This window comes from Dama dama, chromosome 18 (assembly GCF_033118175.1).
Source record: "Dama dama isolate Ldn47 chromosome 18, ASM3311817v1, whole genome shotgun sequence".
NCBI lineage: Eukaryota > Metazoa > Chordata > Mammalia > Artiodactyla > Cervidae > Dama > Dama dama.
In genome coordinates this window covers 68,982,100-68,999,869 of record NC_083698.1, presented here as the reverse complement: position 1 = coordinate 68,999,869, position 17,770 = coordinate 68,982,100, and the positions used below count along the sequence as shown (strand labels likewise).

Sequence of the window (17,770 nt, the reverse complement as noted above, 5' to 3'; positions counted from 1 at the left end):
ACATAATCCATGCAGCAAGAATTATAATGGGGTCCCACCATAGATGTTTCTTAATTGTAAAGCAATGGCTTCCATTCAAGTATTATGAGAACATGGACTTCCAAGAGATTTCAATAAGAATTGCTCAGTTGAACCTGGTTAACCTTTATCAAAGATTAATCTTTACCCAAACCTAATATTTAGGTTTTCTTAAACAATAAAATTATTTTCTGAAAATTGGCATTTTTCTCCACTAATATACACCCCCTCCCAAATATGGTACTGTTGGTTAACTGTCCAATACCTGAATTGAGTCAGAGGTTTATCATGGAGTTTTCTCTCACAAAGTCCATGTACCATTAAGCCCTTCTGCTCTTTGTGTCCTGCCATCTTTAAATGAACTGTCTACAAGAAGCAAAATTTACACACCTACCTTGAACCACATAAGAAAAGCATTTTGACAAACTGCATATACTTAGGAGGAATCACATAATTTGGTACAATATTTAACTGTTTAAAAGTCAAAACCCATTGAGATTTTGCTAAAATCTGGTAATGATTCAAATCAATATTTTAAGCTCTTCTTGAAGTACTTTAGAAAATAGTGCTGTAATTTAAATCTTTCCCATATATCATTCCAGTTAACTGCTAAAAACATCTATTTTAAAAGGAATCTTCTACTGATGAATGAAAATAAATGGAACTCAGCATAATTATGTAATTCCCTAGATTTTTCACCATCATTTGCTAAGTATAGAGTGACTCCTATTTTGTACAAAAGAACAATAGAAATTCTCCTGGAATTTATTGATTTCTATGCTTATTTACCATGTGATTTGATTTAAAATTGAATATTTGATCAAGAAAATATATACTATGAGGATTTTAAGAAAAGATAATTCTCTTAGCTAAAAAGTACCCAATGAATTAAATAAAATGCTTGAACATCCTTCTATAGAATTGTACTCCTTATGTAAAGATTAATAATTTAACTTTAGATTTAAGCAATATTATTTGAGTAAAAACAATCCTTTACGCTGAGGACAGTTCCACAGAGTTCCCAAATCTCACTAACTCCTTCCATTTTTTTCTTTTTTTCCTGATGTTTATAAAGAGTGAGATCCACTGCAGAATTTTTGCAGATTACTCTAATTAGAACTCCAGAAGAGATCATGTTTCTTCTCAATAAACTAGCAATTTCCTTTTCAGTCTATAAAGGAACTACTGTGCCCAAAGTATACATTACAGCCCTACCAACAATTTTAAAGAAACTTTTCCAGAGGAATATTTAAGTTTTTTTTCAATGTGAATGAAGGTCTCATTTCCTAAAACATTCTATTTATTTCTCTGTCAGCTTATTTTATTAAGCATTTATAAAGCATGCAGAATTTTAAATGGTCTTATATACCTTAAGACCATAGAGCAAGAATACAGCCTTCAAGTTTAAGACATATAAATAATATATTAACCCCATCTGGACTTCTATAAAACTCAAATATTAAAAATGCTTAAATTAATTTGGCAACTAGCTCTAAATTATAAAGTCTAGAATTAATCATTCCAGGAATGAAAGGCAAAATCATAATATTCAAATATACGATTCACAGAGAAGCAATCGTTTTTTCACAGCAAGCTTAGCTTTGATAAATTTAAACTTAAAAAAATTCAATGCAGCATTTATATTATCAGTTTATTTTAACAACTGCTTTTACTGAAGCATGACAGTAACCTTTTTCTTTGACTACCAAACATGACATAAAGCTCACCATTTAAAATACAATAAAATACGATGTGTAGTTTCTGAAGCAGTAGAAGAGCAAGATTGGAAAACCCTGGAGTTTCTATATAGGGTTGTTATTTGCTTAGTTTTCTTTTGTTTGGTTTTCTGGCCTGATTTGTTAAACCACTGGTTCTGAGCATATGGCATTTTGAAGTAGAGTAATCAAAGAACAAAGGATACTATTTTTTAACATTCAAGAAAGAAGGAAGAAGTAATCAAACCTGCTGCAAAATAATGAAATGTTCTGACTAATGGAATAATGTGTGATGGAACAGGTAGAAATCTGAAAATGCGACAGAAAAGCAGACCTCTTCTTAGAACTAGATGCTGAGTTTGTGCTGACTCCAGGAGGAATGTCGCTATAAAAAGAGTCGCCATCTCCAGGCTTTTTTACATAATCTCCCTGGGGTAACTGTCTAAGGCATAATAAACATTTCAGAGTCAGAAAACAAGACACACACATGAACACAGACATATACAAATATTATTTTAGGAAAAAAGAGGTAGGGATAATGATCTACATGAATCAAATCTATAACAACATGTAAGATTATTAATAAATGTGACAAGTTAAAAGTCATTCTAATTGTAGAGGTCGGAAATGCAATCACTGAAGTCTTTACAATCTGGATGAGTATACCCTTGCTTCATGGGAAAAATATGAAAAGATGAGGTTTTTCACTGTAACTTCATTACACTTAGAGATGTTAATTGCCATTTTGTCTTTAAAAACAAACAAACAAAAAAAAACCTGGTGCTGAAGGAGACATATCAAGACAGACAGTCCTTGCCCAGATAAGGTATCCTTTTTCTCACTGTGGTGTGTAAACTATTTGTAATTTCTAAATACTATAAACGTAATCTTGATTTGGCCTTAAAGGAACTGATTGATTTCTAAACTGTTCTATAATTTAATCCAAATAAATTATTTGAATTCTCTATTCACTCTGGGGCCTCACTATTCATTTAGCAGAAATATAAAGAAATCAAAAGAGATTCAAATGTCAATCAAAAATGTAATTCTATAACTGCACACTAGAATATGTAAAGGAAGATAATTTAACAAGAGGAAGAAAGAGTTGAAAAATAATGGAATTCTTGTTGATACTATAGAAAGATAATTATAGGTGGCTGGTGAATGACCTCAATTCTTTATCTCCAACAAGGGAAAAGCTACATAGTCTGCACTATTACCGACTTCATTCGCTCTGATTTTGAATTAACTGAGATTGGAACATATTTTTATTACTTCTGCTAAGGGAACAGGGTAGAAAACTTTAGATAGGACTGCCTTGTCAATGCTCCTACTTTGGTAGTTAATCTGACCCTGCATGACCCCCAGACAGGTATGGCTAATAAAATTTTACAACTGACATAAAGCACCTGTGTTACCTTGTGTGATCTACCTCTCCCTTTAAGGAAATCAAATTTCTCATTAGATTTGTATGTAGGATTAATAGAATTCTTTGATGCATATTCTTTCAAAATATTTGTGACTTCAGATCATAAATGAAATCTTTTTTTCTCCCAGGATATTATGAAACATTAATTTATAGAAAAGACATGTAATTCCCATATTTATACTGTTAATAACACAAATGATATATCTGTTTATGGAAGAGATCTTTAACTCTCTGGAATAATATTTTCTGTCTTGCCTCCTATCAGTAAAATGCTCTATCAATTTTTTGAAAAATAAAATCAAAGTTTTGTAAGTTGCCTCAGGTAGGATAATTGCCTTTTGTATCATACCAATACTTATAAAAGAATGCCAAAGAACATCCCATTAACATTACCTTCCCAATGATAATCTTTCTGGTTAATGAGTCATTTTTATATCTCTACCTTTAATGATAATTTTTATATGCTGATGAGATGTGCCTCACTAAATTCAAATTTATATGCTGTGCTTACTTGCTCTGTCGTGTCTGACTCTTTGCAACCCCATGGATTGTATCCTGCCAGGCTCCTCTGTCCATGGGGATTCTCCAGGCAAGAATACTAGAGTGAGTTGCCATGCCCTCCTCCAGGGGATTTTCCCAACCCAGGGATCGAACCCAGATCTGCACTGCTGGCGGATTCTTTACCGACTGAGCCACCAGGGAAGCCCAACAATACTGTAGTGGGTAGCCTATCCCTTCTCCAGGGGATCTTCCCGACCCAGAAATCAAACCACGGTCTTCTGCATTGCAAGTGGGTTCTTTACCAGCTGAGCTACCAGGGAAGCCCATAAATTCAAATCAAATAAATACAAGTTGTGACTTTACTTGACTTTGCACCCAAATTACTCTTTCTTTACATGGTTCTGGCATTCAGGCATTTACCAAAGGTTCACTTATCTGAGACTGCAGGCTTAAATGGAGTGCTTCTCACAATGGATGGGGCTCAATGATTTTGCCTGTTTATTTAAGCGTGGTTTACAAATCCTTCAATGTAATTTCTCTGCAGTCTTTTACTTTTCATCTTTTACACTGCACACAAACATCCCAAATGTTACACATGCCATAAACTATGGGCTTCAGTCAAAGGGTTGAAAGGAAAATTTAAGTGCAGTGAACTTTGAGGGGCATGGCTTTGCTTTTATTATCCCAGGCAAACTAGACTCATCTCTATCTCTACCATGAAGTCTTCGAAATAAAGAAATTACACTGCATTCTTCTTAAAATTCCACAAAGAATGCATGTAACTCCTTCACACAGTAAATGCATAAAAATGTTAATAATAACAGATGATAAACTTTGTTAAAGATCTTTTAATACTATTTAACAGCCTTCACTGTCCAGAAATTTATTCTTTTCTCAATATCCAATTATATCTTATTACAAACCTATTTCTTCCTGATTAACCTTTAGTGAAGATAGAGAATATCAGGCCCCTATGATCAATAAAATACTACCTCATCATTTGTTATAAAAGACTATAAATGACCAAGTAAATTATAGCTTTAAATGTGTTAAAATTGAATTTATTTTTCTAGTCTTTATGCTTTTCTTCCTAAATTTTACTAGTTTCATAGAATTTTGGAATTAGGTGGCCTGATCAGTACTAAGTTTTATAATGGAAAAATTACCTCAAATTTCCCACATCACAAGCAAATATTTTAGACATGTGAATGAATTTTTCTATAAATAATAACCAAAAGAAAATAAAAATTATTTAGCTAAATTATTTTTCCTCAGAAAGGATTCCTGTTGTAAGAGAAGTCTGATCTTTCCTTAAAGGGTTTGCTGAACCATAATATTTAACTTAATAATCCTTACACATACTCAAAATGAGATCATAATGAAAAAAATTAAGTCTTAACCTTAAGACTGAAGGAGGCACTTTTCCAAAGCTTTGTTGGTGTCTGGGCTGTCTGCTATTGGAATTGTCACATTGCTGTCTGAAGAAATGTTGTGTACTGTGTACTAAATCAAATTGACAGATGCATGAATATCACTATAATAATATTAAAAAAACTATAAAACTAAGACAGTCTTGGGGGAAAAAAGGAGGGAGGTTTACAAGCAGAAAATAAAGTGGCTAAAACAGGTAAGAGAGAGAAAAGAAATGGGGAAGGGGGTTTCTGCTTAAGGTATGGATCAGGAAGATATGAACTAATTATTTATTCTGATTCATATTATGTGTGTTCAACAATGTATGTTCATTTCAGACAAAAGAATATTGCACCTGAATAAGGATGCTTTATAAATCCAAGTTTAATGCTTTATAAATCCAAGTTTAATGAATTCAATTAACTTGAATTAAATCCAAGTTTAATTGCACCTAAATAAGGATGCTTTATAAATCCAAGTTTATCCTATTGCTATTTGCAAAACTGCCTGAAAACTAAAATTCAAACTTCTAATTTTTATTGCAAAGTATATAGCTGCTAACTCCTAAAGCAATTATGCTAAAATAAAATTATGCTAGAAACAATAGCATCAACTGAAAAATAGATGGAGGCCTTCCTTCCTGGAGAAAAGAAAATAATCAATAGTCATCCTTCTAACTAGATGATATCTAAGAATTCTCCTTGGCTCCTCAGTCCCATGGCTCTACCCTTCACAAGATGACACTGGCAGATTTTTATTTATTTATTTATTTTTGCCATATTCATGGCATTTGGAATCCTAGTTCCCCAGCCAGGGATCTAGCCTCACCCCCTGCACTGGACCAACAGGAAAGTCGCCAACTCTGGCAGATCTAAAGTGATATAATTCATGTACGAAGTTCTGTCTCCCAGAATGGGGCTTCTATCTTTTATTAGGCAGTTTATAAACAAAAAGAAAAAGAAAAAAAGGGCTTGCTTCGAATCTTTTGGCCAGACATGAAATTAAACCTATCACACATTCCTTCAATATAAAGAAAACCTGGGGGACACATTCTCTGGTGGGAAAATTTACCAGGTTATCAGGTTTCTTCACAGAATTACTCGCCTGACATTTCCAGTTATTAGAAAGTTATGTTGAGTTTGGCATTTCTGAGCCATTGTATCATTAATTAAAGAATCTCATAACTGGCTACATACTTAACATGTATTTAGTGTCAAAGCAAAGCTGTATGTTCACCAATGCTTTCACACCAGGATGTGTGGGCCTCACTCATGTCAGGAATGCTGCCTTTCTCTTTAAGGACAACCATACCTACCTATCTCTTTCATCTGAGGATTAGAGAAACACAAAGTCTTCAGAGACCACATATTAATAACTTTCCTTACTAGAATGCTTCATAGGTTACAAAGAACTTCATCTGCATTTGGAATTGGGTAAAGTTCAAGTGATTTCCCAAGACCACATACTAGCAGGTAGATTTCTGATTCATTCTAGATTGATCCTTCCACCATGGAACCTCAGAGCAAAACTTAATTTAAAAGCAACTCAAATTTTTTATTTCTATTCCCTGGCATCCTTTGGAATTGGGCACATCTTTATTGGAATATCTTCAGATATTTTCACAAGACTGTAAATTTCCTAATGTAGGCTTTGGCCCATTGGTCTTATCACCTTCTCTATAACCACTAAGATACATTCTAATAAAAAGACAGTCCTTCAGAAGATATTTATATACTCACAACTTCCTAATCTAAAGTTCATTCCTTGCAGCTTCTCCATTTTAACAATTATTATATAACTATATATAATACCTGGAAAATCCCATGGACAGAGGAGCCTGGTAGGCTACAGTCCATGGGGTTGCAAAGAGTCAGACAAGACTGAGTGACTTCACTTTCACTTTCACTTTTCATATAACGCTAAGATTCATTGGCTACAGACAATCATAAGGGCAAAATAAATAAAATTTGTGCTGAAATATATAAAAAAAATAGTACCTGCTGAAAAGTGACAACTCTCAAAATATGAACTAGACTTCAAAGAGTGTCCAGATTGATGAAATGGTGACTCAGTATTCATCATATACTGATAATACTCCCAGGAGTACCAGGAGGCATGAAATTACATCAGGCACAAAAAAGAGATTTCTAACAAAAATTTTCTTAACTGTACCTATGCATATATTGAGTTAGAATAAGAAACTGGTGCTCAAGTTTACATATTTACCATTTTTTTTGTAATGTAGGCAATTCCTTTATTCTGGAAAATAACCTCTGGTGAGAACACATCTTAGAGCACCATAACAATTTTGCTTATGTTACGTATTTATGACACTGTGCTTTCCTTTCCAAAGAGTCAGCAATATTAAATTACACTACAGCCTTAATTCTTACGGAAATGGAGTTAATTCACGTTTTTGATCTTTGTAGTATAATTTTACTTTTCACTGAAGAAAGCCACCAAACTTACATTTCTCGTATAACTGATCAACATCTACCCAACAGAAAGCATAAATAGCTTTGGCTCTTCTTCAGTGTTTTTTGGACACAGAGTTTAAAACATGTCACAAAGAAGTCTATTTCCTTTATTTAAATAATTTTATTTCAGTTTTACTTTCTCCATTAATGATAAAAGTCAGTGACTCCAGAACAAGGTCATTATTTTCTAATATCTATGGCTAACTGGCCAGGATCTCAACGGGTACCCTGTGGGTACCACTTGTGGCTAAAGCCTTATACAGATTTTAAATTATAACTTAGAAGGAAACAGAACAAAGTTTAAAATTCTAGTTTGTGAAAAAAAAAATGAAAGCTGTGGCTAGGGTCTGATAAAGTGTCACATTTATTACATCTTATTTCTAATCAGCCTTGGACATTTCCTACAGTTGTGGGAAAAGTTAGGAGCCTACATAGGCATCTTGAGTACAAAACTAGCACTATATGATGTGGTCTTAGATAGTCAATTTCCAGTATATTTTAATTTTTTGGTATCAATAGTTAATAGCAATTATAAGTTTTTAAACGTGAAAAGTGAGGAGTGTACCTCAACATGAGCTAATTTAGATTTGGAAAAAATAGCAAGTTTTACCCAACTACATGAATGCTTTGTATCTCTTTAGACAGTGCTGACTAAACATAGATTTTAAGGCTATATGAATAGAGTGACTTTATGGGCTTTTTATTAAAAAAAAAATAGTGCAGTAGGCAGAGATTATTACTATGCAAATTATTTCTTTCAATACCTGTATAATTATCTAATCTGTAAAAAAAAATAAAAATTCTTATGCAGAGATAAAATAGATTGCTCAAATGCCAAGATGCTCTCCTGATCACAATAGTGTGCCTATATATATTTTATCATTCATTAATGAAAGCTAGTAAAATAACAACAATCCCTAAAAATAAATTCCTTTAGAAATCATTGGGCAAGAAAAGTGTTATAAAGGTGAAGAAAAGCCAATCAACTAATGTAAACAAAGGTGACACATTAACATAAAGGAATTTTGTTTTAGGTAGGAAAAAATCAACTTCTAAATATATATTACTATAAAAGTAACACAAATAAGAATGACTAATTATAGTTTTGTTGGATGACAAAACCATTAAAACTAAATAATGATAGATCTATTTTAAACTAACACATTCCACGGCAACAGTACTAAAATGATCATTTCAAGGCCATGAAAAATCAAGATTAGTTTATGACCACTACAACATAAAAACAAAAGTAAACTTAATTTATAACGGTATGTATGAATTCCAAAGATGATAACAAGATTTAAACCTTTTGGTTTTCAGGTATATGTTCAGATTATTCTTATCACATACCTCTGCTCTCGATAGTTTCTTTTTATGGACAAGAAGAGAGAGAGAGAGAAATAATTAGTTACCTAAAAAAATACATTAAGAGAAATCACTAAACATAAAAGCATTTGATGAAAGATCTCCACTAGAATTTCTAATTGCAGAATTAAAATGAAGATCAAAAACACAGTCTCCCCCCCACCTCTGCCTCACACACACACACACACTCCCATATACAAATTTCACTTCATCTTTTGAAGAAATGACACCAAAGGGTTAGTGACAACATTTTCAAGTAACCATTGTTTAAAAGCATAAAGCTTCAGTTATTAAAAAGTAATTGTTCTCTCAATGTCAACTGTATCATATTAAACATTTAGTAATGTCCTAAAGTCAACCTTATTTCAAACACAGGTTTTCAGACATGCATATTGATTTAAATAAGGAAATTAGTTAAGTTACTTATATATATTAAATGTGTTTTCATGCAAATAAAAGTTATAATTCATTCTTTTTGGAGTATATGCCACAAACTAGAGCTCTTCCTAAGAATTTCAAATATGAAAACATAAATGTACATAAGAACATTTTGTGTATGATAGAACGAGAATTCACAGCTGTTATGGACCTCCCATGTCATCACTACTTACTCACTGAAGTTTCACTGAAAGTAACTGTGGTAATACTTTGTTTAAAGTCTCCTAAAATAAAATTGCATGAGTTTCAGAATAAACCATTCTGAAGCAAAAATGTGTTCTAGAGAGTGTGGTAAGGAGGTGCCAACGATTTTTAATTTTTAAATAAAACAAGCTAATTTCTATCCTGACCTAACTAGCTGTCAATATTTTGAAGACTTGTTGGAAGGTCAAGCAACTAATAAGTAGGCTCCTTCTTCCAAGATCAAGACTAATGTTGCCGTATAGATTTTGTTTGTAGCACTTTTACCTGCCAATCTATTCCATGAATTCTCTGGTTATCTTGCTTAATAATGAGCTCATGAGAGTAAAAGTGCCAATTTGATATTTAATATTTTTCATTCCTGAAACTATCATACACGGGAGAAAAATAAGCCTAAATATTTCAATTCAACATGTTTTACTTTTTATCCTCTCAAGTTGATTACCTGAGCAATCCACCAGTTACAAATGAGTATTCCTCATTTCCTATTCTTTCTATTACCCCAAGACTTGGAGAAGGGGTAGAAAGTTTAATTGGAAGGATTAATGAGAAAATGAGTTCTCAAGTCCTAAATTTGCTTGGCATTTTAAATAGAATACATGAAACAGCATATTCATGAATTTAATTACTGAATTAAAATTTCTACATTCTTATTCTATTTTTATACAAATTCTGAATGTAGCAACACTAATACTTTCATCATTCGGGTTCAAATTAGTTATGAAGAGAATATTGTGGTATGAACAAGATTCTGCAAAGTACACATATTCAGAAACAAAAAAGTGAAACCACTTAAATTTCATAAAAATAAGAAATGATATACAGAAAAGTATTTTTCATTCTAATCATTAAAACAGACACAGATAATTTCATTAGCAGTAGGATTAGATGCTCAGGTTTCATATTTTTGAAAGGATAATTTTTTTCAAGATTGTAAACATGAAATATCAGTTTGCATCAATAGGTGGCAGAAAACTAACAGAACTAACAATTTTGCTTTCCCTCTCCCATGACCAAATGAAATCACTGAGCTACTTCAAAATAGCAATGGTTGTGATGGCAACTACTGCATGAGCCTTGCACAAGGGAAGTCAAGGAAATAGTGTGACACCAAGATAGGGCTAATTCACCTGAGGTATAATGAGAGCTCAAACTATAGGTAGAGAAAAGCCTTTCTTTCAGACATATAATTTTATACTCCAAATTTTGCTGAAATCAGCTGGTGCAAATATAAGCATGCAAAGTGCCAAACAATCTGCACATTACAGAGGCATTTGCTACACTATGCTAGGCCGTGTTAACTATATTATGCTAAACTTTACCTTGCTGTCTGTGCTACTTGTTAACACAGCCTTGCACAAATGTCTTTCTGCATTTTAGTACTTACAACATAGAAAGTTTATCCTGGCAGTCAACTAATTACTCTCTCTTTTCAGCCAAAATAACTTCAGTGTTTTAACCTCACAGCCAGCAAGACCCATATACTAGTTTAAAGAGATGTCTTTTAATTCAGTTGGATTAAAACCATGTCAGGCAGTGATAATAATAATAACGAATGATTATATACACTATGCTAGTCAATGCCTAGTCAAAAAAGCTTGCTTCATTTAAGTTTTATTTTATTAAACATAAGTTATTTGAATACTAAGGAAACTTTTCACATCATAAGTACTTAACAAGAGAAATGAGCACATTAAGTATACAAAAAGTCTGGAATGTGTGAAGTCATTTACTTAGCTAAATGCTAAGGGGATCCAATATTCAAAAGTTACATAATGTGTAACTTTTTAAATCCTGCACATAGAACCAAAGAATTGTAAGCTGAACTTTGAAGCTTAAGTATTAGGTTTCTAAAAGTTGTAACTTACAGTTGAATTTTAATTTTAACACATTACCTCTCTGAAGAGTTTTTCCTTCCCACAAAATACTCACAAATTTAACAAATAACAAAGTCTTCTTCACATTTGTTGGGGAGAGGTTTGGCTCTTGGCAGAATCCCTGCTCTTAGCAGGAAGCACTAAGGAGCAGATTCTGCTCTTGATCTTGTTGATACCACCCTTGCTACTAAACACTATGCTCTCTAATACACTATCCTGCCTAGATTTGGCGGAATGGGTTTAAGTCAAGAGAATCTGCATCACTAAAGAGCCAACCAACACAGCCTTTGTATGAGACACAATTTAGACTGATTTGTATTTCATGTAATGGTTTTAAAACAATATTCAGTATTTTTAGAATAGATGGGAGTTAATCTCAAAATCTAAAAAATGATAAATTATTGTTACTTCTAATTATGCCAAGGATCATCATGGATTGAATATTGAACCAGACCAATTTTCACTGAAGGTTTATTTATCCAATGATACAAAAATTTGTAGAATCATTTAGATAAATATTTTAAAGTACAGTTTGACAGTAATATACTGAGCCATTTCACTTACTTATAGCCCCATGCAGTAATTCCTAATATGAGGGCCAGCACTAAAATGGTGCCAGCAATTATGCCTATTATAATATTGGTACCAGCAACACCTGGGGGGAGAAAAGAAACAATGAAGATCAGTGAATACAGCTGAAATTTTGATGTAAAATTCTTTCAGGAACTTTATTCTCCAGATTAATGATCATTACACTAATAATATTTGTTTTAAAAAGTGAGCATTTTTTCCTTTATACAGTTTTAATTTTACAGAAGCTTTTCCCCAAATTTTATTTATTTATTCAGATATAATTGTGACAAAACACTGTATCAGTTTCAGGCATATGACAATGATTTGATATTCCTATATATCTTGAAATTAAAAGTAGGTATTTTTAAGGGAAGAAAAATCAACCATAACTTAGCAATTTGATCAACTGTTTTTTGAAAAATAATTATTTGTGTATGTTCCCTTTTAATTCTTGTCCAAGTGCATTTTGAATGGTTTTATTTTCCATGTATTTTTCTGGAAAATATAATGAGGTCATTGAATTAAAATAAAGAATAAAGATAAGGAGAAGAAAGGAGTATGACTATACAGCACAAAACCCCTGGGGAGGAATACTTAGAAATCATCTTTTGGACTCCAACCTCTTCCCTAGAAATTCTCGAAATGTTATTGTTCTTATCACTCCATTTTCACAACCAACGTAAGGTCCTTATTTTGTGTGATATTTTGTCTGTGTAAATATAAGCTTCTAAAGGGAGAAAACATGGCTACAGATGGTCAGGTGGTATCGATGATAAAAGACTGTAGTTCCCAGTCTTGGCAATAAGGGCTGTGGTACCCGGGAAACACAATGGAAAATACAGTCGTGAGCTGGAGACGTGCTGATGACCTGTGAGAGCGAGGATGCACCAGAAGGCAGGGCCAGGGCAGGGCTGGAGATAAGAACTAGGTGATGGTACGAGAGCAGAAAAGGCAGGCTGGAGGCCTGCCTGGCTCCTGGCTCAGAAGACCTGTTTGGTTGATAGACTTTATACCCCGTGTTAAATTGCAGGGCTCTCACCCAGGGCAGCTTGGTTAGCTCTTTGCTGCACTCCTGAGGAATCCAAAGCAGTAATCATGGATGACTGGAACAGATGCCAATTCCCCATGACGGAGTGGCAGCCTCTCTGTCTGGGAGCCCTCGGGAGTCACATGCGACAGCAGGACTCAGACAGCCAGGAGACTGGCCGACTCCACCCTGCCCCGGTCATCTGTGGGATAGGAGGGTGCAGATACCAGAGGGCTTCTGGGGCACTGGGATTTTCCCACGCTAAGACCTAGCCCATCTCCCCTTCCTTTCTTTCCAGAGATTTAACAGACGTGAGTGCTTAGTCACTCAGTCATGTCTGACTCTTTCCAATCCTTTTAACTAGCTTGGCAGGTTCCTCTGTCCAGGGGATTTTTCAGGTAAGAATGTTGGGGTTGCCATTTCCTTCCTCAGGGGATCTTCCCAACCCAGGGACTGAACCAGCATCTCCTGTGTCTTCTGCATTGCAGACATATTCTTTACCCACTGAGCCATGGGGAAAGCTCCAGAAATTTAACAGGGATCAAGAGACCCTGATGCTGGGAAGGAGGGCAGGAGGAGAAAGGGGTGACAGAGAATGAGATGGTTGGATGGCATCACTGACTCAATGGACATGAATTTGAGCAAACTCTGGGAGATAATGAAGGACAGGGAAGCCTGGTGTGCTGCAATCCATGGATCACAGAGTCAGACACGTCTGAGAGTCTGAACAACAATAATAAACTCAAATGCTAGTCCTGATTACTTCTATAAGTAATCTTCAAAAGTAATAGCATGACTTTTGACAAGCCAGTTAAATCCACAGACCTGAAGAGGCTTCTTTCTGCATTAAGTGCAGGAACCAGCCCCACAACCGTTGCTAAGACTGAAGATGCCAAAATCCTAATCACTCTGTGAGTTTTATTATGAAAGTCACATTGACCAATATGTTTAACCTGTATGGATGATTAGAATGAAAATAATAATTCTCTCACTCTTTGGAGCTGAATGGACTTCAGGACTTGAACATTATTTTATGCAGAGGAATACTCAATAATGAAATGATAAAAAATAGTTTAAAAAGGAACATTCATCTTCAAGGTATGTCTTCTTTCCACTATCTGCATTTAATTTCTACTTTTCCATTTGGGCCACTCTTGCTTTTAGAACTACACCTGCTGCTTCTTATCCATATCAAACTCCTTCCAGGCACCTTGGCCAAGATTACTACTTCCAGAATTACCTACAGTAGAGGCTACCAGAACTGGAGTTTAATATAGATGCAGTTCTTTAAGAGAGAATATTAAAGTTAACAAAATATTTTTAAAATCAAATTTTTCCTCATTTACTTAGTCCCAGTATATAAAACGGAGAAGGCAATGGCACCCCACTCCAGTACTCTTGCCTGGGAAATCCCATGGATGGAGGAGCCTGGTAGGCTGCAGTCCATGGGGTCGCTAAGAATCGGACACGACTGAGCGACTTCACTTTCACTTTTCACTTTCATGCATTGGAGAAGGAAATGGCAACCCACTCAAGTATTCTTGCCTGGAGAATCCCAGGGACAGGGGAGCCTGGTGGGCTGCTGTCTATGGGGTCGCACAGAGTCGGACATGACTGAAGTGACTTAGCAGCAGTATATAAAAAGTATAAAATATAAAATCAGACACTTAAAAATGTTGACTACTTTCTTCATTTAAAAGAAATACTAGGGCTTCCCTGGTGGCCCAGTGGTAAGGAATCTGCCTGCCAATGCAGGAGACACAGGTTTGATCCCTGGTCCAGGAAGATTCTATAAGCCATGGAGCAACTAAGCCTGTTCACAACAACTATTGAGCCTGTGTTCTAGAGCTCATGCTCTGCAACAAGAGAAGACACCACAACGAGAAGCCCACACTCTGCAACTAGAGAGTAACCCCCACTCCCCACAATTAGAGAAAGCCCATGCACGGCAACAAAGACCCAGCATAGCCAATAAATAAAAATTAAATTATATTAAAAAAAAAAGATGCTAGGATTTGTTGTTAGTCCAAATAAGTACAATACTTGGAAAATATCAGCCTGATATAGAACAAGATATGGCTAAATCAATAGACTAAGTTATATTCAATATTTCATATTACAAGATAATGGAAATAATTGGTTTCATAATGAGGGCCCCAGTTGTACACTGTAATTCATTATTACTTGGATTTAACTTATATTTGAATTATATAAAAATAATCCAAACAAAGCTTAGGAAGGGCAGTTTTCTCTTTCCTTGTGCATAAAGACAACATAATGGGACCAAATTAAGTACCTACCATTGCCAGACAGCGTAATGCCAGCCTTTGCATCATCATTGTAAGGGAAGTAAGTGCTGCAGTCTTCACCTACCCAGTGTCTGTTACACACACACTTCAGCTCATTACTGCAAACCTGAAATCCAAAATCAATCTAGAATCAACACTAACTCTTAGCTACAGAGGCATGAAAAATAAACATTAATTTTTAAAAATAAAAATTAATTGTGTTAATTTCTAATAATTATATGCCTAGAATTAGATAGGACTGGACATTTATTGGTACTCTCTTCCTATTTCTAATTACTTACTAATTATCTTACTCAAAAAATATTTTCTAGAGAGCAACAGTTGACCCAGAGGAAACAACAAAGTTTAAAAGAGAATTTACATTTCTTACACAAAAATCGATGATCAATTTGAATTTTGTTAACTCAAATTTTATGAGGGAGATTTTAAAAAACTAAGCAGAATTACAATCATTTTCCAATTATCCAATACAAAGTTTTCTTCTTCTAAAGAAAGGCTCTTTATACCAAACTTTTATTTATCTTTTAGGAAGCAGATAAGATAAAGGGAAATCTGACAAAGAAGAGGGGACGCCTGAGGCTTTGCAGTGGTCTGAGAAGAAAGCTTCACAAAACCATAACCTGGGCATCTCAACCCAAGCTCCAGAGCTTAGCTATCTCAGGGATCATGGAATCTGAGAAGTCCCTCAAAGCCTAGGGGAAAAATTCACATAAACTGGCACCAAACTTTTAAAAATTATCAGACAATAATCTTCACCTATATATCCAGGAAACAGAACCTATGTTTCTGCTCTAAAGTCTTACTATTCAAAGCAACTTTGGAAGGAATGAAAAGTAGGAGAATTCAGTCAGGGTAAAGATCAGAGAAGTTCTTTAGGACTCAGGTTTGATTGATGGGTTTTTCATTTCTGTCTGCTTGAATTTGCCAGAAGACAACATACATGCAGATTTAACTGTACTATAAATACGATCAACAAATTGCAGATTTCAAATTAATTCAGATTAGCAACTTTCTGCAGATTAACAAATATGCAGGAAGAAAAAAAAAAAGGCCTGAGTTTGAGACCCCACTTCACTGACTATCTTTTCAACAGATCAGGTCAATAACCAGGTCAACTGGTTTCTCCAAGTATGTTTCCACATCATGCAGCAGCATCAGTGATACATTGACAAGAATAGCAACACTGTTGTACAATGATCATAATAAACACATTCACAGCTGACATTATTGAATATTCACTGTGTCACAGGGATCAATCTAAGTATTATGTATCAGTTACAGGTGTTAATTCATTTATTCTTCACAACAATCCTGTATCCTGTATCCTAGGCAGTATTATTATTCCCACTTTATAGAAGAATAGAGTAAAACACAGATAGGCTAACTAATTCGCCCAATCTCACCCGGTTAGTAAGGAGGAGAGCTGGATTTCACACTCAAACTGTCTGGTTCCAAGCCCACACTCTTAACCTACATGATGTAATGTATATAGAGAATATCTACTGTATTTTACATCTTAATTTTTGTCACATATACAAAGTTGAGTCACTGTAAGTTAAAAACACATAGGATATAAGCTTTCTGTATTATGCATAATTATTATAAATGATTGAATGCTATTTGCCACCTGATTTACTTGTGTCTATCACACATTTGTGTGTGCATGTGTGCTAACTGGCTTCAACTGTGTCCAACCCTTTATGACCCTATGGACCGGAGCCTGCCAGGCTCCTCTGTCCATGGGGATTCCCCAGAAGAGAATACTGGAGTGGGTTGCAGTTCCCTCCTGCAGGGGATCCTCCTGAACCAGGGATAAAACCTGCATCTCTCAGGTCTCCTGCACTGGCAGGGGGATCCCTTACTACTAGCGCCACCTGGGATGCCCCGTCACCCATCACTCATTTACTCATTCCTTAAACAGTTAATTAGCACAACTCTGTGTTACATGCTCAGGATTTCTAGATGAATAAGATACAGTTATTCATAAGCATTATGATCAAGAAATTATTCCATTATGCTTTTCTCCCATCCCCTAAAAGCATCTCTCCCTAACATCCTCTTACTTATAAAGGAAAGAAGACTTAGCAGATTCCTTTAATCTAAGGAGCAAAACTAATTCCTATATACCTTCTCTATTCTCCTGTACCAGAAGAATTCCTATTCTTAGGCAAAAAGTAACAATTACTAAGACCTCCCTTAGAAAAATTCTTGGTGTATCCCTCAGGGATATACATAGAATGACTAGGATTGAAGGCTTGTCCTTCCAGGACAAGGATTCTCAACTGGATAGTATAACCAGAAGGAACCCAGAGAAGATAAAAAGAAAATCATGGCACATGCTAAAAGAAAAAGATTCAAGAAATTTTCGTTAGTGTAGGAATTCCTAACTGAAAATGACAAAACTATAATTGCTAATAAAGCATGTTTATT

The 17,770-nt window shown here is 34.7% G+C and overlaps 1 protein-coding gene across 6 annotated transcripts in view; it reads right to left on the bottom strand.

Moving 5' to 3' along the window:
- ADAM22 (ADAM metallopeptidase domain 22) overlaps positions 1 to 17,770 on the bottom strand; it is a 218,885-nt gene that overhangs the window by 14,925 nt on the left and 186,190 nt on the right. For 3 of the 6 annotated variants that reach the window (XM_061165531.1, XM_061165532.1, XM_061165533.1), the window contains exons 24-27: positions 15,332 to 15,446; positions 11,996 to 12,086; positions 8,901 to 8,918; positions 1,981 to 2,175 (exon numbers count right to left, since the gene is read on the bottom strand). In XM_061165531.1, the coding sequence (XP_061021514.1) occupies positions 1,981 to 2,175; positions 8,901 to 8,918; positions 11,996 to 12,086; positions 15,332 to 15,446 (419 nt within the window). The remainder of the gene's footprint in view (positions 1 to 1,980; positions 2,176 to 8,900; positions 8,919 to 11,995; positions 12,087 to 15,331; positions 15,447 to 17,770) is intronic. The other 3 variants (XM_061165534.1, XM_061165535.1, XM_061165536.1) reach the window with 1 other exon arrangement.